Raw genomic sequence first — 23,306 nt, 5'->3', positions numbered from 1 at the left:
GGGCCTGTAACAAAAGGTATAGCCGGAGGCAGAAGGGCTATAAGGCTATTAGAACATTCCACCTACTAAGGGGCCTAAGTTAAAAAGGGAGAAACGGAAAGACAAACATTGGAATGTTGGAGCAGAAGGCTTGTACCAGCCATTATAGGCCCAGAGCCATTTCTATTGTCTTTAATGGTGCTCTCAACATTCCAATTTTCTAATATAGTGTACCTGTTACACAGTACAATTAACCTATACCTCCCATTTGGTTTCAGAGAATGCAAATATGCTTCCATTTCCTGTATCTACTCTAAATCTGTTTCAGAAAAACTACACAAGGTCATTTATCCAGAAGCAAACCATTAGTTACAATGATATGTTAAATCCTGAAGAGTTCTCTGGCCTGTTAAGAAAGGAAAAATTAAAAGCTGCATTACTCCAGTATTGGAACTTTCATAGATTCCCATTGCTTGTATCATTCCCCGTCGTCGGAATGGGAGCCTCGGTAATAATATATATATATATATACCTAGGTAAATACACCCTAATAGGTGTAAAAAAGTAAAAAATTAGGCCTAGGCCCCATTATATCTTGTAGCCTATTGGTGTCATTATGTAAAAAGACCCAAAAGCCACCTTAGCAACCAATCAGATCAGCCTCACCCTGTGGAACCTTCCTGAGAAAGCTCAGAGCCTCAGATTTTCTACCGCATCGTTGGTGACAGGGAGTCTCCTTAGAGCTCTGCTCTAACTTCTACTTGAGGTACTATTTAAACAGTAAAACAAGGAAAAATTAAAAGCTGCATTATTGTTGCATGCTTATATTAGAATAACTTTTGTATAAGCCTTCACATTCATTCAAATGCACACAAAAACAATCATATTAGCATAGAGCATGGCCATTGTTGCATGTAACGTTATCAAAATATATATAAAAGCATTCCACATGTCATTATGTTCAATGTATTTTGATAACTTCAATTACCCTATGCTTATGGGAACGTTATTTTAAGAGCATTGTAGGGTGAGGAAGGAAGTTACATTAACATCTTCGAATATGTGCGCCTCATTTTTTTGCAGTCTGTACTGAAGCGTGTATCATCACTTCAGGCACTTGACATCTGCCACAGCTCCTATTGTGGATGTATAGCCTATAAATGCAACTCTTTTCAGTGGAACGAGAAGGCCCACACCATCATCCTGGCACTCTCACTTGGCAAATTTAGAGATCGTTTTGAAACCAGTGCCCCTCACCACACCTCTCTTCCAATATCTACCCTTTAGTCATGACATTGTATAGTCAGGCGAGTCCACAGTAGAAACACTATTTAAATTCTTGATTTTAAAATGTATGTATTTTCATAACCCGTTTTGGTGAATTTATCATTCTCTTTGTAAAATTGTTCATACTGTAGCAATTTCTAGATTTGTCGCTTATCTGCAGAGAATAGAAGGATTGTCTGGTCTCAGAGTCTCTCAAGACTTTAAAAAATGTGTGGAATAAACTGGTGCACAGACTTGCCAAATGCCAAAAATACAGTCTTCTGCAGAGAAAGGGAGTCTCCCAATTGCCCAGTAGCATCTCATTTAGGGGAATATTATCAAGAACGGCGATAAAATTATCGCCGCTTTAGCGGCCCATTATCGCCGTTTTAGCGGAAGTTTCCTGCCGCTAAGGCGGCGATCATTTTATCGCCGTTCTTGATAATATGCCCCTCAGTTCTTTCGAGCTGTGGCATTTAGTTGTAGAGTTGCTGCATGAGGAATTATTAGTGATTGCATGATGAAGGGTTCGCCACCGGAGTTTGAGTACATTGGCTGTTAGGCGCATACTTTAGCTCCAAGTAGCATATTCTGGCTCCCAATAGCGGCTAGAATTAAAAGCAAAATGAGTTTCCTAGCTCACAAAGCCAGTTATAGCCCAGCCTGTCTTTCAGTTATACTTGCCATCTCTGGTGAATTGAGAGGGCTGTGAAGCAGAGACACTTCACTCCTGGAAGTCCCCAAGTTCAGTATTTCCAGAGCACAAAAGAAATAATTTTGAGGGACAGCTACCTCAACTTGGACCTCTGCCTTCTGACCCTGGGACATTAACCCTTAACACCTCAAGATCCATCTCATTCTTAGCAGGCATACATTTTAATTGACAAGGTTTGTGTTTTACATACCTTGTTGCCTTTTCAGATCACTTGTTCTGTTTCATTTGTTTAACCAATAACCTGTCTCAGTGTAACACCATTGTTCTGGCATTATTCTCACTGTAAAGTGGCCAAATAATTATCTCGATCATCATGGTGAACTTTATGAAAGGTAAAATAAAATAAATACATAATCTTAACCACCACAGATCGTCTGTTGCAAGTATGCAGGTAATACGCAGGCAATATGCAGGCAATATGCATATATGTTTCGAACGTATAGAGAGAACACATCTAGCTGGGCTCTTCTTAGAAAGGAAGGGTTGTAATGCTGTACAGGTGGATGGGGATTCTCTTCATGACTGACAAAAAGGTTAAATGAGAGGTGTTGTTGTTTACCAGCATCAAATAACTTGCTTATTAAAAAGGTGGGGTTTAAGCTCTTTAGTGAAGTGAATAGAGGAGATTGCCTGCCCTGTGGCTTGATGATGTTAAACCTCCTAGGTGTCTAAAATGAAAAAGTAGTCTTGGCTTCAAGTCTTATGATGTCATGGCTCTGTGTGAGGTATTTGACTTCTAAGGTGGTTAGTTGTCTGCCAGTTAAAGTAGTTTGTTAGTTGGTATGGTAAATGCTACAAGAGGTCTTGAAGATCAAGTAGGCCTACCTAGAGAAAGGAATAGTAGAATAACTGTGGAAAAACTGTCTGAACAAACACCCAATTGAGTAGGATATTGTTTCACAGAAACTGTCCTAACAGCAGTAAATGTCAGCTGCCCCAACACACCTCAGAGCGGTACCAGATGAAAGCAGGTTCAGATGACATCACAATTAATGATTTGAAAAATATGTCCATCATAATTTCACAGCTCATTCTCAAACTCTCTAATTTTCAATTGATGTGATTATGATCGCGGAGGCCTGTGAGTGTGCCATTCTTGCTATGGGACTCTCCAGGTCATGAAGTATGGATAAGATATATTTTTGGTAACTAATGGCCAGAAGCATGCCAGGTATTGGAAATTCCCTTTGCCTCAATATCAGTGAGAAAGTGTATAGTTTGTATCACCTTTAGGGTGAACTTTGAATGTACAAATTGTGTGCAAAGAATGAAACCAAACCCTGCATTAGGGAATAAGGAGCACTCCAGATAAAAGCCTTTAAAGTTTCCCTGTGTAGAGTAATAGGTGAAGACATTAATAATGTGTTTGTGCCTAGCACCGGGTGCTGGGGCATTTCTAGTAAACAACTAACTGTTAAATGGAAATCTGCCTCCCTTCTACATTCTAGTAATGCTGTTTGATTTCTACTAGGATTCTTCTTTGGCGATCCCCACATATACACCTTGGATGGCCTTACGTACACCTTTAATGGTCTAGGAGAATTCATCCTGGCCAACGTACGGAATGAAAATGAGACTGTGGTCTTCAGGCTTCAGGGACGGACTGCAAGAGCTGGGAACGGGACTTCTCATGCGACAAACTTTGTTGGGCTGGCAGCAGAAATCAGCATGGGATCAAAGGTCAGTGATATGCCATTCTATTACATCATTGTCTTGGTTGATGTAAAAGATCTCTATGTAACTACAGCACCTGCACAATATGTAATAAGGAGGGAGAATCGTATGCTCTTCTCCAAGAGGTCCATACTTCTCAAGAGTGTTCAGCTTTTTTGTTTTGCAACATGGATCAGCTCGGTGATTTGCCCAAAATCAGTAGGTAAAATGACCAATATTTTGACCATGGGCATGCTCATAGATAAGGCAGAATCAAATAAAATGCCCATCCATTTCTGCTTTATAGACTGTAAGGCTGCCTTTGATCACATACATCGGAACATTTTATGGTCTAAACTGAACGGCTGAGGGATATTGAGAACTCTGTTAGATCTGCTGATCAACCTTCATACAGAGACCTGGGTACAGATAAAGGTGGGGGATTGATCAGTTCTGTCAAGGCGCATACAGACCAACAAGGGCCTTAAACAAGGCTGTGTCCTGGCCCCCACCCTATTCAACCTGTTCTTAGGCGACCTTGTACCGATCCTAAACAGCTGCAACTCCCATGCTCCTAAGCTAGGAGGGCTCCAATTACCTTGTCTACTATATGCAGACGATATAGTCTTAATAAGCCACACAAAGGTAGGGCTTCAACATCTCCTAAATGCAACACACAGCTATTCAAATGAAAACGAACTGACAATAAATCTGGAGAGAACCCAGACGATGACCATCAGCAAGAACAAAAGAAAATCAACATCATGGTTCTGGAACAAGACAAGAATAGGAGACACGCCAATATACAACTATTTAGGAGTAAAGATTGATAACAGCGGGCAGTTCTCCACCCAGAGAACGAGCATACGAGGAAAAGGGCTATCTTTGGCAATCTCATCGAAAACACTAAACAGCAAACTCTCTGGACCCTCTCTTCTGCCTCTGGCACAAGTAATCCGCGCTAAACTTCTCCCAACAATCACCTACGGGAGCGAGGTACTTAGAGGCAGAGACGCCAAGATCCTCGACAATACAATTATAGCTGCTTATAGAATTATTTTTAGCCTGCCCATGCGAACCTCACCAGAACGAATCAGGCTAGAATTTGGCATCCAACAACAGCTCCTGGCAAGACAAGGGGCCTATATTTCAGCCTGGGACAAAGTGAGGAATTCCAAACAAGGAACAATAAACGAGCACCTATAGACGGAGCTAGAGCAATATCCATCCTCACCAGCAGCCAAGTTCCTCACGAGTAGCCTGGCAAACATGGGATTAAAGCAGCTTTGGGACACCCCAGTAAACCATACACCATTTAAAAATCTGGTCAAGAAATCGATCAAACAACTATTGTGGGTTCAAGATAAGGCAGCCCTTTCTAAAAGAACGCAGGGCTGGATGACCCTAAACTCTTATTCAACGAAAGCACCACAGAGTTATTTTGGTGTGGGTTACGCCAAATTGTTAAAATGTGCTTCTTAAAGTACAGGTTGGGCTTGCTACCTTGCACTCAAAACTTCCCACGTTGGCTAAAAGCCAAAGCAGGCTCTCTCTGTCGGTTATGCGGCCTAGGGCAAGAGGACATGCTGCACTTGATATGCTTCTGCGAGAAACTGCTGGATGAACGGAAATACCTGTTGAAACACCACTTCAATCGACGAGAGATACGCACACGAAGGAATGCAGTTCTTGCCTGCTTTTCATCCCAGGATCCTCAGCTGAACTGCAGTTTTGTAAAATTTATGAAGGCAGTGGAAAAGGAGATGCCAAAGAATTAATCTCTAAGGGTTTCGATATAGGTGACTAAACATAACAGCACCCACTGTCATGGCTGACTTCATGAGAAAATGAGGATACCGGGAAATCAAAAATATTTTATAAGACAAAACGGAATGAAAATTTTAAAAGACTAACCCTACAGGATGATATCTTGTGCCTAATTGAATCAAGGAACTGTGACTGCGTTATACCGGTTTTATCAAACATGTAGTTTTAAAACTCTTCTTTTAATCTGTTTTGTATTCCAATGGTTTTAAGTAACTATGCTAAATAAAATTACTTACTTGCCCAAAATGATATAGTTGGTTAGGATAAATTCACTCTAACGAAACAGCTCCAAGGCATAGTGTTTTTAACAGATGCAAATAGCTCCAACATTGAGAGAACCCTCAAATCTTCCTCAAAGCTAGGTATAATGTAAACTCACATGAGTAGGTTTTTTTAGTGTAATGAACTGACCTAAGGATTAGCAATCCTTGGGTCCTGTTCATTGCACTAAACTCCCAGGGAGGGGTAAGGCAGGGCTGATCATTAGTACCGCTTCTATTTCTGCTTTGCAGTCAACATGGAGGAAAGAAAAAGGTGCCTTTTTTTCAAAATGTGTCAGAGAGATTTACTTACCCAGCTTCGATTGCGGAGAGGACCTGCTTCGTTTTTTATTTAAGAGACCAACTCTTTTGGCTATGAAGAACCCAAATACTGCTTCTACTTCTCTGTTGTGCATAGAGAAGAAATGCAAGGCAGCATCATTTTCTGCTGCATGCATCTTAAATAGGTAAAAGCTGATTCAGTGGTCTCTCCATGCTAAGGTCTTGCAACACTGCAACCCTTTGACTTTTCCTCTAGAATGAAAGGGGAAAAGTGGGACACAGTAGGTAAACAAATCAGTGTTTTGGCAGCGGATTATGTTCAAATTGTAAAATCTATTGTCTCTACTTACAAGATATGATCGCAAATTGTTAACACAACAGTGATGAGGAGGTATGGATGGCTTAGGAACACAACAAGCACACAGAAGGTGATGGAAGAAATTCTTGAAATAAGTGTAACCACTGCCAGTCACTTGGGACAGGGCATGACAAGGCCAGTGTGGCAAATGCATTGCCAACTGACCCCTGGTGCTGCAGGGGTAGGATTGGGCCAGTTCTCTACTTTTGCAGCAGCCAGTGCCCTTCCATCAGCTTTGTGTTGTAGAGACCATGAGCTTCCCCTTCAGTGGTGAAGCTGGGATGAGCCTAGCCTTGTATCTGTTCAAGTGACTTGTTTTTCAGGAATGGAGCTAGGTAATGGAAGGTTTACTTTCTTAGACTGCCTCAAAGAAGGTCTCTTGGGAACTGCTTAAAAAAATATGGTATTTGTCTCAGCTCTGTGTGTGGGAGGAGAGTCTGTTACATCCTAAAGACTATAACATAACAGCATTGTCTGCACAGACAACGTGTAGCAGTGGATGGAAGGTGATTTGGATATGGAGGTGAATGTGAGGCCCAAGATGTTCTCCTAGTTATGGGTCAGCAGCATGATTAGCTGAGCAGCATTAGTGGTGGACTACCGATTGAAGATGGCATTCTGCAAGGTCTTGGCTCTTGAATTACTTGGTAAATTGAAGGTGTATATGTTTACTTGCATTATTCCAAAGTCCCAATGTTGTTGTGAATATGCAGGAACTGTAAAAGGATCAGACTTGACTTTAGAATAAAAATCACGAAACAGCAAACGATCCCAAATATGTCATCTTTAATAGATCTTAATCCATTTTGAAATTCAGATGTAATCGGGATGGCGTGCCATTAAACATGGCTGAATTTGTTCTCCAGTGATCTACATATATCATTACAAAGATACCCCTTAAATTGTGGATTAGAAGCTCAAGGCCTCAACCCCATATTCATGCTGTTGATGATCTGAGCATGATCCGTGTGCATGAAAAACGAGGATCATAGGAAATAATTGGGGTACATAGAAGAAATTAATGAGTTTAATCATGCTAGCCACCATAAATAAAGGGATGGCAAGCTAAGTCGTAAAGGCTAAGCACCACTGGGTGGCTTTTTTGGAATAAAAATCAAGCTATGCATGTAATTCGAACTCCTTTTGTGTGTGCTGCTCACAGGTGACTAACAAATGTACATTAGTCAACAGTGTCAAACATGAACAAGTGATATAGTAAAAGCACCACTGCCACGGGTGCCAAATAAACTTTTACCTAATAAATGTTGTTGATTTTCCTTAGTCGGAGTCTACCTGCTGGACCTTACTAGCTGATCATCAAAGACAAGATAGATCTAAGTATCCTTTTCAGGCAGTCTGAAGAATCCCACACTTCCCTAACCCCTCTGGCAACTGACCAACCAGAAAAACGCAGTCTCCAAGTTGTGCAGTGGCCAGAAGTGGTTCAGTTCTCAGTGAGAACTCTATGATTCCACAATTGTGTTGAAGCCACAATTTGTGGACAGTTGACCAGTAGAGGTTCTGCTTTCTTTCTGTTACTGCTCCCTGACAATAAGTTCTGCCACTAGTTGAGGCTATTCTCCTTTACCCAGCACATGTTTGCCGCACATCATATGTGCGCTTTACCACTAACCCAGCATTCATTGATGTCCACGTAGGCTAGAAGTGAAACAGCTGGAAAGTCTTGCATTTTCGAGGAATGGTGGCCTTAAATTATCTAAAATAAATGTTGCATTGACCATCTTTATATAATGATTACACATTACAATTATTGTAGATTTGTTTTGAAATTCATGAGGAAAATCATACCATCCTAACATCTTTGCCTAGTAAGCCTGTTTGTTCAAAAAATGGCATTCATAAAATTTTCAATCATTTTTGCTTTAGGTGCAGTGGGGAATTCGTGATGAAAATATAACTACAGTTATGGTCAATGGGTCATTTTATTCTATTACAAGTAAGTAAGTCCCGGTGCTACAAAGTTCATTTATAAAGATCTTTAATTCAGATCACTTTATAAAACTATAATTTACTTGGAGAATAGACTAAGAAGATGGGTGAGGCATGTGATTTTGTTTTGAAAAAATGCCTTACTCGCACACCCATACCACGATAGTAAGATCAAAGATTTTCTTTAAACATTTGTCAGTTGGCCACCATACCACCATGGCACCTTGGTAGCAGAGGTGACACCTTCACCTTACTGGTAGGGCTAAGCAAAGTAAATCCCACGTACAGGGAAAGGGTCCGTTCATAGGGCAATATATCATGCATGGCAGACGTGCATCACCTATGTGATTAATGGGAGTAGACCCTGAAAGCAAGGAGTCTCTAAGCGTGTTGGGTACATTTAAGAATTTTTCTGCCCAGGACTTATTCACACCAGAGTCCCTGACAAAAGCTACAGGGGCAGGAATTACATTGGTGACATGCCATGCCTACTTCATATCTTTTAATACAGACTCTGTCAACAGTGTGCACTACTTTCCCCGTAGATGCCCAGAAGATAATCAGTAGGGACGTCTATTTTTGACTGATTACCACTAGTGATGGGTGAGATTCAATGTTTTCATCTGCAGTTCACTGTGGGCAATTTCGCATTTCCACATCCACCTGCCCCAGATTGGAAACAGGGAGGAATGCGGGCAAAATCCCCTGCAAAACAAGAATGTCTTGTTCTAGTTCTCGAGGAATGCAGGGAATGGTGATGTATGTGTCATCTGGCACCCAGCACTGCTAGTGGCTGGACATTTTAATCAACTTACTGATAATTACATTAAGTTTATTAAAATGGTACCTCTGAAAGTACTTTTAAAGGAACTTTCAAAGCAGAGGAGCTTGAGTAGTGTTGTTTTCCTTCCCAGAAGAACTAAGAGGCAGACACTGCACACTGAATTCTCTACTTGTGGAGATGCTTTGAAATGCACTGCCACCTGTCTGGACAATGTATATACCTTAATGCAGCAAGCATTACGGTAATTAAGTTGCTAAGATCCTATCTGTACTTTAAAATCTACTGTTCTGTTGATTTATTTCTCACCACAGATCAGTGAATGAGCCAACAGTTCTGCTCTCTGGATGAAACTTTGCTTCATTTCCCTTTCTGGGCAGGAATGTGGCCCCCCTACAAATCCCACCCAACTCTAAGACGAGATCTTATGAGCCACATTCTTGCTGCCCCCAGTATTGCCCCAGTATTGGACTTTCCTAGATTCCCATGCTTTGTATCATTCCCCCGTCGTCGGAATGGGAGCCTCGGTAATAGAAACATACCACTGCAGTAGGTACGAAAGTGAAAGACAGACCTAGGCCTCATCTCACTTTGTGTAGTGAATGGAAAACAAATTGTATTTAAACATCATTCCAATTGCCTCACTAAGAACGTCATCTACTGCATAGAATGCCCATGTAAACTGTTGTACATAGGCAAAACTACCCAAGAAGTGAGGAAAAGAATAATCCAACATCAGTCTCGCATCAGGTGTAAAGTATTAACAGCCCCATTAGTGGAACACTACACACAACAGTCCCATGGTCCGAAAGATATGCAATGGTATGTAATAGAGGTGGTCAAAGGTTCTAAAAGGAGGACCAATGTGGATCGTCTTCTTACATTAAAAGAGAACAGATGGATTTGGACCGGAAAAACAGTGGAATATGGTTTGAACCAATGTGTAGAGTGGCATAGTTTGGCAACCCTATAAGGATGTGATGTCTGATTATCTGAACGTATTCTTTGCAAACTACAGAAATATTGAGATTTTAGCGAGCTGTGGGTATTCTTAGACTGGTCCTGGTCTTGATATTCACTTTTGTCACTGTTTCCCATTTATTTTGATTTTCACTTTTTGATACTGCTTCTGAGGACCTTAAACCATGTATTATCATTATCTGTATGTAACTGTTCATATCGCACAGTATAGGATGAATAAATCCCTTCAAAACGGGGTATTTTAATACTTTACACTCCCTGTTAAGATGGCCGCCATGCTCAGTGTACTGAACGCTACTTTGTGCGCATGCGCATAGACGCAATAGTTTGTATTGACGCTCACGAGCTATTCCTCTAGACGCCGACGGAGACTGGAATGATACGGTCGCGTCCGTGAAGCTCACCAAGTAAGTTCCCGGCCCAGAGACAATCACGGACTAGATAGCTGGCATCTTAGTTGTGGATCGTTTTAGTGATTCGAGATTGCACGTTTATGTCTCTTTTAGTTTATATGGTTGGCAGACGTTTGAAAAGCCGAGGTGTGTCCCGGTGCACGTGATTATTAGAAAGTTACTATCGAGTGTCAAGTGGAATCACGGTGGAGGTAAGCTCCATAGTGGTTTTTATACCATGTTTATTGTACTATGCGATTGCTTTAGGGTTAGGACTACATTTTGAATCTGTGCATTGTTTACCTAGGAGTGGTTTCAATTACCCTAAGAAGTAGTAGTGGATTGAGGCTTTGGAAGACATCCTGTCTAGTGAGTATAGAGAATCTTGACATGAGGTGCTAAGGAGTGAAGGGTTGTATATATGTGTATATATTTAGTAAGGTTTTTGGACACTTTGGGTGTGGTGATGGTATTTTAATGTAAGCAGACGATCAAATATTGGACATTAGTAGCTGGTTCGGTTATACTGACTGTGTATATATTGTATATGTTTTTGTAGATTCCATGTGCAACGCTTAGTCCTGAGGATGGTCTCGGTGAAATACATACAATAGAGACCGAAACGTCGACGCATATACACCGTTTGGTTCATACCTGTCCAAACAAGGATTTGTATATAGTATATCGATGGATTAGCTGACTACATGTACAGGAGCACTCTATGTATATATTTGTATATTACATACTGTACCAACGGTGTACCACACTACAGGAAATATATAGGAAATTGTAGTGTTGTTTATGTTGCCTATTACTTGTACTTCTAGAATCTTGTGTAAAAAACAAAGGGATCATTTTCTAAACAATATAAACATTTTGAAAGATACCATGCTTCTTATGTTTTCTTCTTAAGTAAAGTACTTATATAAGACTTAATAGAAAATTATTGAGATATTAACAAATAATTCCTCAAGGAGCCTTCTTCTATTTAACCTGTTCAAAGAAGACATTAAGGACAAGCATAAAGACTGTATATACTGCTTGTACCCAGATCACAAGGCCACAGATTGTAAGATCTGTAGAACTTTCTCTACGAAGACCTTGAGAGACAGGGAAGGCCGCTTGTTAATCTGGTTGCAGAAAATGAAGTCTCGTAAGGAGGTTCTATCATCCGACAGTGAGGATTCTTCCTCAGCTGCGTCCTGCAGAAGATCCAAGAAAAGGGGTAGGTCCTCCCCTTCAACATCATCTGAGCCCCCTGTTAAGGCCTTGCAAATGACCTCTGATAGGTCTGAGAGGCCCAGTCCCAAACAATCTCCAAACCGAGGTGTAAAGGAGAAGCTGGGACGGACTGAAGAGACACAGTCATCAAAGAAGGTACAGAAAACCCTTTCTATTGCTTCTCCACCATCTGAAAAGGAGAAGGTGTTCAAGAAATTGGATAAGAAATCTCGTCCGTCGCAGACGAAAACATCTGTTTTTTTCGACGACAACATCCAAAATACACTTGGGTTCAGTTACAGCTCCGTCGACGGGACCGTCGACGGCAGCTTCGTCGACGGCAGCTACAGTGATATCTTCGTCGACGTTCAAGGTACATGTTCCCTTCTCGTCGAAGATGGTGCTTACATCTTTGACGTCGACGATAATGACATCAAAAATAGTGTCGATGGGTGCAACGTCGACCAGAATGACATCGACCACGACTACGTCGACGACAACAGCTGTGATGATTCTGACGACGAGCTCGTCGACGATACCGTCAACGATCAGTCCACCGTCTACGAGGTCCATCTCTCCGTCGACGGTCCCGTTGAAGTTCACATCGACGACGAGTTTCAAAAAGAAAACAGGCATTGATCAAGCACCCTCACAAGATATATATAATGATCCAAGTGATAATCATAAATTTGTAAAATACAGTTCATTGATAGGAGAAAGGTTTCCAAAATACGGATCCCGAGTCAAGCGTTAGACTTCAAATCTTTTATTTTATATTCATTAAAATTATTTCCAGCTTGTCCTGCCAACACGTGTTTCGTCTCTTTGGAGACTTTTTCAAGGTTAGTCAATAACACATCATGCTACGTGAAGGTGGATTCAAAATATTCTTAACTTTGTATGATGACCATGATAAGTCACTCATAAGTCGCAGCGTCACCCTGACACCTCCACCGCTGTCAGCTGTCGACGAGTTTGTCGACGTTTCCGACGTCGACGAGCTCGTCAACAACGTCGTCGATGATTCAAAGGGTCCACATTTCTATAAAGAGAGAGCAGATCACTCCAGAGATGACATCCCCTTGCAGAGTCACACCCTTGCCTCCCACTTTGCTTTTGAAGGAGGAATCAGATGATGAGGATGGCCCTTATGGCGATCCTTATAGCCCATCCCAACTTCAAGTAAAATATTAAGATTCAGACTCTGACGACTACTATATGGAGGAACGCCATTTTGTTCAGCAAGAGAGGCCTCAACAACAATCTCGTCAGGACATTGTGGCAATGCCTTCCTCTCTCATAACAAACTTGCAGATGATGCTACAGGACTACAGGAGAAGGTTTTCGTATCAAGCTTCAAACCAGCAAGCGCAGCCTCCTCCTCCATCCAGTCCTGCTACTCCTCCAGTTACAGTGACACCTCATGTTTCTCGAGCTTCAGAGCCAGAACCAAGAGAAAGCCATCGGGAAGTTATTGCTATTCAGGATGATGATGACTCAACTGATGAAGATCATCAGGTAGATCAACCCCCAGACCTGGATAGAGATTGGGACGAGTATGTTATGAAAGATCCAGCCTCACCATTGCCGGATCCTGCTACCTCTCCTCCAGCAGACATTGGAGGTTTCCATAACCTTATGGAGAGGGCGTCCAAGAGGTTTGGTCTTCCTATTACAACAGTACAGTCAGACTGTTTCCTTTACGATTTCAAGGAGCCTTACAGAAAATCCATCCGTTCAATGCCGATAGTAGAACATGTGTGGTTGGAAGGTACTAAGATGATGTAGAATCTAGCTACAGTCATTCCTGTTCTTCCTCGGCTGGAGAAAAAATATAAAGCTCCTGAAAACAGTCCCGCTTGCCTGACTGGTCAACCGAATCCGGACTCAGTTATTTCCCAGGCAGCGCAAAGAAAGTCCAAAAATCCATCAGTGCCCCTTACGAGACCGCCAGACAAAGAGGGGAGACGCCTGGACAATGTGGGAAAAAGGTTCTCCTCAATGTCTAGTCTTCTAGTTCGAGCTGCTAATGCTCTTGCAATCCTGGGTGGATATGATCGCCAATTGTGGTGCGATTTATCCCCGTTTGTTGACCAACTTCCGGATGGAGCAAAGAAAGAGGCTAGGAAGATACTGGAGGGAGGAGAACGTTCATCTTCAGAGGTGATAGATTGTGCTATGGACATAGCAACCACCGCTTTTCGAGCTCTAGCGGTATCAGCAGTTTTAAGGCATCAGGGCTGGTTTCAGGCAACCTGGTTTCGCCAGAAAGTTCAAAATAGGATCTTGGACTTACCTCATGACGGAGAAATGCTTTTAGGAAAGCATATAGATGATGCCCTTCAAGACATCAAGAAGGACACGGACACGGCAAGGTCCTTGGGGACTTTGCATTACCGCAAGGTTCCTTTCAGGGGTGCGAAAGTGAGAGGCTTTTCATCATACAGAGGTGACAACCAACAACACTACTCTTCTTACTCACAGTCCTCTCAATCATACAAGCCCCAATACTCACAGCACCAAGGTCAATCGGCGTCTTTCTCTTGCCAACCATCAAGAGGACGACAGGGACGTCAGGGGAGAGATACTTCTAAACGACAATAGCAGCTTCATGGCTCTGTCTACTGTTCCTCCCCCTCTAGTAACATCAGTGGGGGGCAGGATATCAGAATACCTCCACAACTGGAAGATTATTACATCGGACCGGTGGGTCCTCAACATCATACAATTCGGCCACACACTGGAGTTTCAAGAATTTCCACGATTCAGAGCTCCTCGCGCCACGGAATCAAAACTTCTAAATCTTCTGCATCTCGAAGTTCAACAGCTGCTCATCAAAGGAGCGATAGTATCGGTTCCTCAGACCCAACGAGGGAAAGGATTCTATTCCAGTTTTTCCTGGTTCGCAAAACAGAAGAAAAGTGGCGCCCAATTCTAGACCTCAGGGAGCTCAACACCTATCTCATAAAGCTCTCTTTTCAGATGATTTCTCTCCATGATATATTGCGTCTCCTAAATCCTGGTGATTATATGGCAACTCTGGATCTAGAGGACGCATATTTTCATGTTCCCATTCATCCGGCCAACAGGAGGTATCTTTGTTTCACAGTAGCCAAGAGCCACTTTCAGCTCAGAGTCCTACCTTTCGGACTAAGATCTGCGCCGCGGATATTTACAAAGGTATTGGCACCAGTGGCAGCTTTTCTCAGAAGACAGTCTCTGCAGGTGTCTCCCTACTTGGACGACTGGCTGATAAAAGCTCAGTCCTCTCAAGCAGCCTCAAAAGCAGTCGAGGATTGTATTCAACTTTTCTGTCATCTGGGTCCAGGTCTAAACATAAGCAAGCCTGTCCTTCTTCCATCCAGGTCGGCAAGTTTTCTGGGTGCCATTCTGGATAAAACTCTTTACAAAGCTTTTCCTTCAGAGGAGAGACAAGACAGACTGATTCTTTCTGCCAACCGATTTCAAAGGAGACAAACTCTTTCAGTCCGTCAGGACAAATCCCTTCTAGGGTCGATGCCATCTTGCATTGCATTGATTCCACACTGCAGGCTTCCCATGCGTCCCCTGCAGGAACAACTAGACTTGCAATGGCGTCAAGCAGAGGGGTCTTTCGAGGACAGGATAAAGATTACTCCTGTCATGAAGAAGGAAATCAGGTCTTGGACTATAACAACCAATATCGAGGAAGGTCTCTCCTTCACGGTTCCTCCCTCTCCGTTAGTCCTGACAACAGACGCTTCTCTAGAAGGCTGGGGAGCGCCTCTCACATCAGTCCACTGGAACTGCGAGCAATTCGTTTAGCTCTACAAGCTTTCCTCCCTAAAAATTCGAAATTCTACAGTCCTTGTGCGTACAGACAACACGACGGCCATGCATTATGTGAACAAGCAGTGTGGAACGAATTCCAAACTTCTTTCAAAGGAAGCACAGGAGATCTGGTTATGGGTTATTCGTCACCAGATATCTCTCTCAGCAGAACATCTTCCAGATTCCCTCAATGTGTAGGCGGATTCATTGAGCCGTCTAAGGTCAGTCTCCCACGAATGGGAATTGGATCAGAGAACTCTCGAAAGAATATTCTCTCGTTGGGACACTCCTCTTATAGACCTGTTTGTGACTCCACAGAACAAGAAATGCCAATTCTACGCAAGCAGGTATCACCATCGGGGGTCATTGGGGAATGCTCTTTCGATAGCCTGGTCAGGCGCATTTCTTTACGCCTTTCCACGATTCCTTTGATACCAAGGATACTGAGGAAACTCAAGAATGAACACTGCACCATGATTTTAATAGCCCCAGCTTGGCCCCCCAATTTTGGTTCACAGAGCTCCTCCTTCTATCTCAGGATCAACAAATTCTCCGACGCCCCATTCCTACCCTGCTGACGATGTCTCAGGGCCAAGTAATGCATCCGGACCCGAGCGCTCTGCAATTGACAGCTTAGCTCCTGAGCACCAGGAGTTCATTGCTTTAGATATCCATCAATATTGCAAGAACATTTTAGCTCAAGCTCAGGCTCATAGTACAAACAGGTCCTATTGTGCAAAATGGAAGCGTTTTTGTGCATGGTGCCAAACGGAAAATCTTCATCCTTTTACTTCGGCTCCTCGTAGATCTTACCGTACATATTGTCTTTGGCCAAATCAGGTCTTCAACACTGTTCCATTAACGTCCATCTGGCAGCGATCTCTAGGTTCAGACGAACAACCTCTGGCCCTTCTCTTTGGTCCGCGTGGGTGATAAAGCAATTCCTGAAGGGTCTATTCAGGGTTTTCCCTCCGGTGAGACCTCCTCCTCCAATTTGGCAACTCAACCTGGTCCTTGCACATCTCATGAGGGCTCCTTTTGAACCAATACATAAAGCTGAAATGAAGTTTGTGTCCTGGAAAATTGCTTTACTTCTGGCGATAACATCAGCCAGGAGGGTTGGAGAACTTCAAGCTCTCACAATTGTTGAGCCTTTCTTACAGTTCAAAAAGGAATCTTTGATCTTGCGGACAAATCTGAAATTTATCCCAAAAGTCCTTTCGGGTTTTCACCTAAATGAGCCTATAGTACTAAAGTCGTTCTTTTCTCGACCTTCATCTCTGGCGGAGAGATCTCTCCACACTTTGTATGTTCAAAGATACCTGAAGTTCTATCTTCTACGTGCAAAAGAATTCAGGAAGACTTCTCAACTTTTTGTCACTTTTAGCGCTCCAAGGAAAGGTTTGCCCCTGTCAAAGCAGGGGATATCACGTTGGATTGCCAGCACAATTCATTTTTGTCATCAAGCAGCGGGGAAGCCGCTGAAGGGACGGATCAAAGCTCATTCTACAAGATCAGTGTCATCATCTACGGCTCTGTTCTCTGGTGTCCCTATCAAGGACATTTGTAGGGCAGCTACATGGAGCAGTGGCCATTCATTCACGAAACACTACTGTTTTGGATTCTTCCACAAGAAGTGACACATCAGTCGGACAAGTAGTCTTGAGGAATTTATTCCAGTAAGCGTTGAGCTTTCCCTTCTATCCCTCCTTCCTTTATTGCCTATTTTGTATTTAATAATATTGTCTATCTATTGTTACAAAGTGTTTTGACTAATTATGATAATACTTATACTGTGTTATGCTGATATGCATGTAACAAAATGTGCATTTGTGGCTTACTGCTAGCTACTCTGATACAAAGACTCTATAAAAGTCCAATACTGGGGCAAGAAAACAAGTTACTTACCAGTAACTTTGGTTCCCCAGTATTGGTACTTTCATAGATTCCCATGCACCCACCTGCCTCCCCTGGGAAAGCTCAACCTTCAGCAAATGTAATTACTTTCACGCAACGGCTACGAAAATCTGAGGCTCTGAGGCTCTCTCAGGAGGGTTCTATGGGGTGAGGCTACTCTGATTAGTTGTTGTAATTTTTTGGTCTCTTTTACAAAAAGAGGCGGATAGGCTACAAAATGAGATAAGGCCTAGGACTGTCTTTTACTTTTGTACCTACTGCTATGTTGGAGAAGTGTGGCTCAATGGTTAGAGCGGCAGACCCTGATGCAGAGGTCTAGTCTGGGACCAGGGTTCAATTCTCCGCCTCGGTGGGTCTTGGGCTCAAAAATTCCACAAACCTGATAATTCTCGCCTTGGTGCCTATTCCAATCATGGAGTCCCACTCTGCACCTCTGGGCAATAGCTTGCTTAATCTCCACAACGGCCCCAATAAAGCTAAGGATGACTGGCCTCCACCTTGGGGGTGCCCAGGAGTGGACGCCTCACAGGGAAAGCCAGGATGGGTTCCACAGCGGTATTCGTACAAGCGCCTTGAGACCCTTGCGGGTGAGTAGTGCGCTATACAAGTATCAATTTACATTTACATCACATTACATGTTATTTTTGATTTTCCGAGGCTCCCATTCCGACGACGGGGAATGTTAAAAGCTATGGGAATCTATGAAAGTTACCAATACTGGAGAACCAAAAGTTACTAGTAAGTAACTTGTTTTCTTAGTGTGCCTGACACATTTACATCCACCGACTGGGTGGGTCTGTGCCATTACAGTTGGGCTAAATTATTCCTGTTACTTTTACTTTTCTCCCATTATCTTTTCCTCCTGCATCCACATATGCAAAGGGTTAACTAGGAACAACAAGTTACTGTTACTACAAATGGGTTTCCCTCAGCAATCTACCACACAAGGCTGCCCCTCACTGTCAACCGGCAGTGCACTCCACCATTCAATCTTCCTTACACTGCTCCCTGCTTGGAAATCAACACTGATACCGTTAAATGTATAAAATGTTTGAAATGTGCTGGGGAGGTTTTGTGGTTTCAATACCAATAAATGCAATGTCAACATATGCCATAATCTGTGCCTGCACAGCAATGTTTATACCAGCAGTAGCAATGCCATTGTATGATATAATCCATGCATGCATGACAATATTAGTAAAGACAATGTTGATGTAACAACTGTACGCACAATGTTGAGAATGTCAGTAAAAATGATATCAATGACTGCCATATTATTTTCAGACGTTCTAATGAACTTGTATCATTGCTGTTGGATTCACCTAAGTTGACCTCCCATCAACATCCCCGAATCACAGATATGTGGTCAGACATGTCCTGCGACCCCAACACACGCTTGTCGAGTGACAGGTCACAGGTCGGGTCTCACTTAGCCCAAAGACATGCGTGCACCCAGGGAAAACCCTGCTTCAGCCCACACATAGATAATTGCACCACAAACACATCTGAGGAAATAGGCCCCAATAAAACACATTTGACGAAAGGCACACGTTTCCCCAAAATACCACAAAGCTAGTTGCCACATGGAGATAGAAACATTTAGCCAATCAGTACATGACATGCACACCTCATGTGGTGCTCACGTGCTCCTCACACTAAACATCTGTATACATTCTCGTTGGCCCACACTAGCTCTCTGCGAGGTCAAGAGCCATCTCTGTCCTTATCAGATGCCCAAACTTGGTAATTTATGACTGAAATGCTTTTTCAAGAATGCACAATGAGAGACTTTCTACAGACGTATTTTGTTGAGACTCTCCCAGCCACTGCGTTTATCTTGCCTTTTTATTTCTTTAAAGTCAATTAATATCCGAGCAACACCGGTGTGCCCAGAATCAGTAACTATAGGAGAGTTGACATATCGGTCAGAAATCAACTGGACTAACATTCACGCCTCAATTGTGAAATAACTACCATATTGCATTTTTCATTTTCAGCTTCAGCCATTAATCATGTCTCTGTGATTTACTTTGTAACCTAATTTCCACAATTAAGTAGTCTTCCTTATGGCTACTCCCAACAGTTCTTCTCTTATTCACCAAGTGATTGCCATCCAATAATCCTCTCCAGACAAAACTATGCCAAGTTGTTTTAGCCTAGCCTCACTCATGTCTAATTTATTTGCTTTCAATATGTGTAGAACGCAGCCGGATGGTAATCACTGGCCACAGAAAATGAGGCACCACTTTCTCCTTTTCTTAATTGTCTCTATTAACTTCTCTTCTGAGTTAGGAATAAATGTAATAATCTGTTCTTCACATTTAAGTCCCCATTATTTGTCTGCGAAACTCTTCCATTGCATTCCTAACAAACCTTTGAAATGGGCTAACCTCCATCTGTTTTGATTTACCAACACTGATGACAGCACATGATGAATGTCCAAAGTGTGTGTCCAACTTCCTCAAGAAATAAGATCCTTACTTAGGCTGATCTCTTTCAGGAAATCCATCAGGAACATGCTATTCAAATTACGTTTCTCTGGAAAACTGTGAGGCATATTACCAATAAGAACATGCCTATTAGCAACGTTTTTCTCCATTGTGCTAAAATATCCAGCGATAGCGGCAAAATGCTTGAATATCGCTGAGGATACAGCGATATTCACGCATTAGCGACGAAATGCTCTTAGCCATGTTATCCACCTCCGATTGAATAACATGGCTAAGAACTGGTCTGGGCAGGTGTTAGTATTTGGAGATATTTGCTCTTAGCGTGAATATTTCCAACGCTACACCTGCCTTGCTAATAGGCGATAGCGATGTTAGTGACTGCTTTCAGTCGCTAACTGGTTGGGTACGCCCACTTTGCATGTCATTAGCGATGAATATCGTTGACATGCAAAGTGGGCCCCAAACCGCTCGCTATCGCCTAAAAGCTGTCGCTAACATCAGTTATCGCCGCTTAGCAGCCGAAAATGGCCGCTAAATCGGCGATAATTGCCTATCGCCCCCCTTGGTAATATGCCCCTCAGTTCCACTGCTCTCCCCTCCTACCTTGCTGGTCCCTCCTGTCTGTCTCTTCCCTTCTTTTCATCTTGGTCTATGTTTTTCTCCTCTACACATAGAGGTGTTCTGGGTCTTCCTGTGTGCATCAGAAATCACTTGAAATACAGTGATTCTGATAGATACATCTGCCGTGTGGATTCCTCACCTTGTGAATATCCCCCTTGCGTCAGCAACATTCGGAAATTCTTTTTTCGTAGCCTCGCGCCGTCGTGGATAGGACGTCACAGAGACACGGCTCCGCTCGCGACTCCGCTGACGTCACCGACGCCTATAACAGGCCCACGCCGGCGTGATGACATCAGTTCCCTTTTTTCCGCGTCGTCGACGTTAACGGTTATCGGGAATCTCTGTAGCCTTCTGGTACATTGTTGCCATTTTGGTGGTTATTTCTGCTTCTCTGTATCCTGTTTCTTCGATAATGTCATCTAAGAAGACCGGCTTCAAGCCCTGCAGGGAGTGCGGTAAAATGATGTCCATTACCGACCCCCATGAAGACTGCATCTGGTGCTTGAGTTCCGACCATGATGTGGAGGATTGTTCTTCATGTCGGAAGATGAATCCGAAGGCCCTGAGGGAGAGAGAAGCCAAACTTCTGGTTGCGAAGGTGAAAGCTGGAAAGGAGAAGTCGTCAAGGTCTCGTTCTCGAAGGGCGAGGTCGAAGTCCAGGGCGAGGTCGAGATCTGCTTCTCGAGAGAGGTCATCTTCGAAGTCGGCGGATCATGTTTCGAAGTCGAAGAAAAGGCACAAGAAGAGGAGACATGAGTCCCGGCGTCGGTCTGGTAAGGAGTCGGGCTCGAGGTCGAGGTCACCGAAGAAGGTACGTTCGAAGGTGGTTACCCTCGAAGTCTCCGAGCATGAAGGTGAGGCCTCGCCTTCTGAGTCGCGTGGGCGATCTCCGTCTCCGGCTCCGGTACCCTCTCCGGCTCCGAATCCGTCTCCGGCGCCGTCCCCGGCCCGTGAAGAGGAAGAGGCCCGGGACGATGTGGATTCCGCGCCTGTCGAAGAGCCGAATCCGATCCCTCTTCAGGACCGGCCTGATGGTTTTCAGCTGCCCTTTCCTGCTCCTGGCCAGGACCCTTCTGCGTTTCTTAACGCAATGTATGTTGTCTTCTCAAGGGCATGGTACCCCTCTGGTGCGCCTTCGGGTCCCACGGGTCCATTGGCATTCAGCCTGGGAGTTCCTCACTCCTATCCTCCGGCTCCGTTTATGCCCTACATGCCGGCTCCGACGCCGCATTGGCATTTCCCGGCTCCGCCGAAGTCGTCGACGCCGATTCCGGCGTCGCCTGCTCCTGATCATCCTCGAGGGCATTCTTCTGTGCCGTCGGTTTCGGTACCGGCGCCGGCCCCGAATTCGTCGAAGCCGCTGGTGGATCCGGCTGCGAGGCGTGTTAAGGAGAGATCCAGAAGAGAAGCACAACGCCTTCTGGAGGAGCAGAGTTATATGGGCTCTCAGTCTGACGTTGAAGAAGGTGAGCTAGAGGAGAGCTGTTTTGAGGAATTGGCGGATTCTGGGACCCTTGATTTCTCTCCAGAGTGGGAGTTGCCCTCAGGCTCAGGTGCTCCATCTAAGGATATCCAGCCTTACCATCTGGTTATGAGAAAAGCTGCTGAGCTCCTTCAATTGACTCTGCCTACAGTGGAGTTCAAGTCTAACCTCCTCACAGAAGTCTTGCATTCTCCAAATTCGGTGGTTGAGCCTTTACTTCCATTCAATGATGCCTTGACTGATCCTATTATGGAAGTTTGGAAGAAACCTTTGTCTGCTCCTGCGGTATCAAAGAGTGTTGCAAGGAGGTACAGGGCTGCCCCTGAGGACCCGGCTTTTCTCTCTTCACATCCTTCGCCGGAGAGCCTGGTCATTCAGGCTGCCTGTTCAAAGAAGAGTCTTAGTGCCTTTCCGCAGGTTCCTTGTGAGAAGGAGGCAAAGAAACAGGACCAGGTGGCAAAAAAGACCTTTTCATCAGCTAGTATGGCCTTAAAGTCAACTAATGCCACATGCCTAATGGGGAGGTATGTTCATGCTCTGATGGACTCCTTACGTATCCTGGCCCCTAGAATTCCTGACGCAAACCGAAAGGATTTTGAGGAGGTGATTAATGACACTCAGGCGGCTGCCCGCCAGGTAATTCAAAGTGGTCTGGACACTGCTGACTCTGTGGCTCGAATTATGGGCACTGCTGTTGCGACAAGGAGATCTGCCTGGTTGAAGTCATCGGACTTTTCGGCTGATGTTCAGGCGACTCTGCTTGATCTCCCTTTTGATGGCTCTTTTCAGGGAAAAAGGCGGATGCTGCTCTTGAGCGGTTCAAGGATTGCAGGGCAACAGCGAAGTCCTTGGGCCTCCAGATCAGGGGCGCTTCTACCGGCAGAAGGTTCAGGGGCTTTGGTCGCTCCTTTCGGAATTTCCGGCAAGGCCAACAGCAGCAGCAGCAGCAGCAGCAGCAGCAAAATTCTATGTACAGATCGTACAGGGGAAAGCAAAGAGCGCTTCCTCGTGGACGTCAGCCCTCCTCTTCCTCCTCCTCTTCCAACCCCCCTGCCGCAGAAAAGCAGCCCTAGATCCGCTATTCAGGATCATGTGGGTCCGGTTGGGGGTCGGCTTACCCATTTTCTACAGGATTGGGAATCGGTTACGTCAGATCTTTGGGTTCTCAATCTTGTAGAAAATGGGTATGCCCTTCCCTTTCGGGAATTCCCCCCTGTTTACCCTCCTTGTCAAGGTTTTTGCACCCAGGAACATCTGTCTCTTCTGCAGGAGGAAGTTCTAACTCTGTTACGAAAGGGTGCGATAGAGGTGGTCCCAGAGCAGGAAAGCGGTCAGGGATGCTACTCCCGGTATTTCCTGA

At 44.0% G+C, this 23,306-nt stretch overlaps 1 protein-coding gene across 1 annotated transcript in view; it reads left to right on the top strand.

Annotated features, from left to right (window-relative positions):
- LOC147684201 (uncharacterized) overlaps positions 1–23,306 on the top strand; it is a 522,357-nt gene that overhangs the window by 116,067 nt on the left and 382,984 nt on the right. The window contains exons 16-17 of the mRNA XM_086942611.1: positions 3,432–3,640; positions 8,228–8,297. Coding sequence (XP_086798737.1) covers positions 3,432–3,640; positions 8,228–8,297 — 279 coding nt within the window. The remainder of the gene's footprint in view (positions 1–3,431; positions 3,641–8,227; positions 8,298–23,306) is intronic.

The sequence above is a fragment of the Lissotriton vulgaris genome, chromosome 11, assembly GCF_964263255.1.
Source record: "Lissotriton vulgaris chromosome 11, aLisVul1.2, whole genome shotgun sequence".
In the NCBI taxonomy this organism is placed as follows: Eukaryota; Metazoa; Chordata; class Amphibia; order Caudata; family Salamandridae; genus Lissotriton; species Lissotriton vulgaris.
This window is presented reverse-complemented; position numbering and strand designations above follow the sequence as displayed.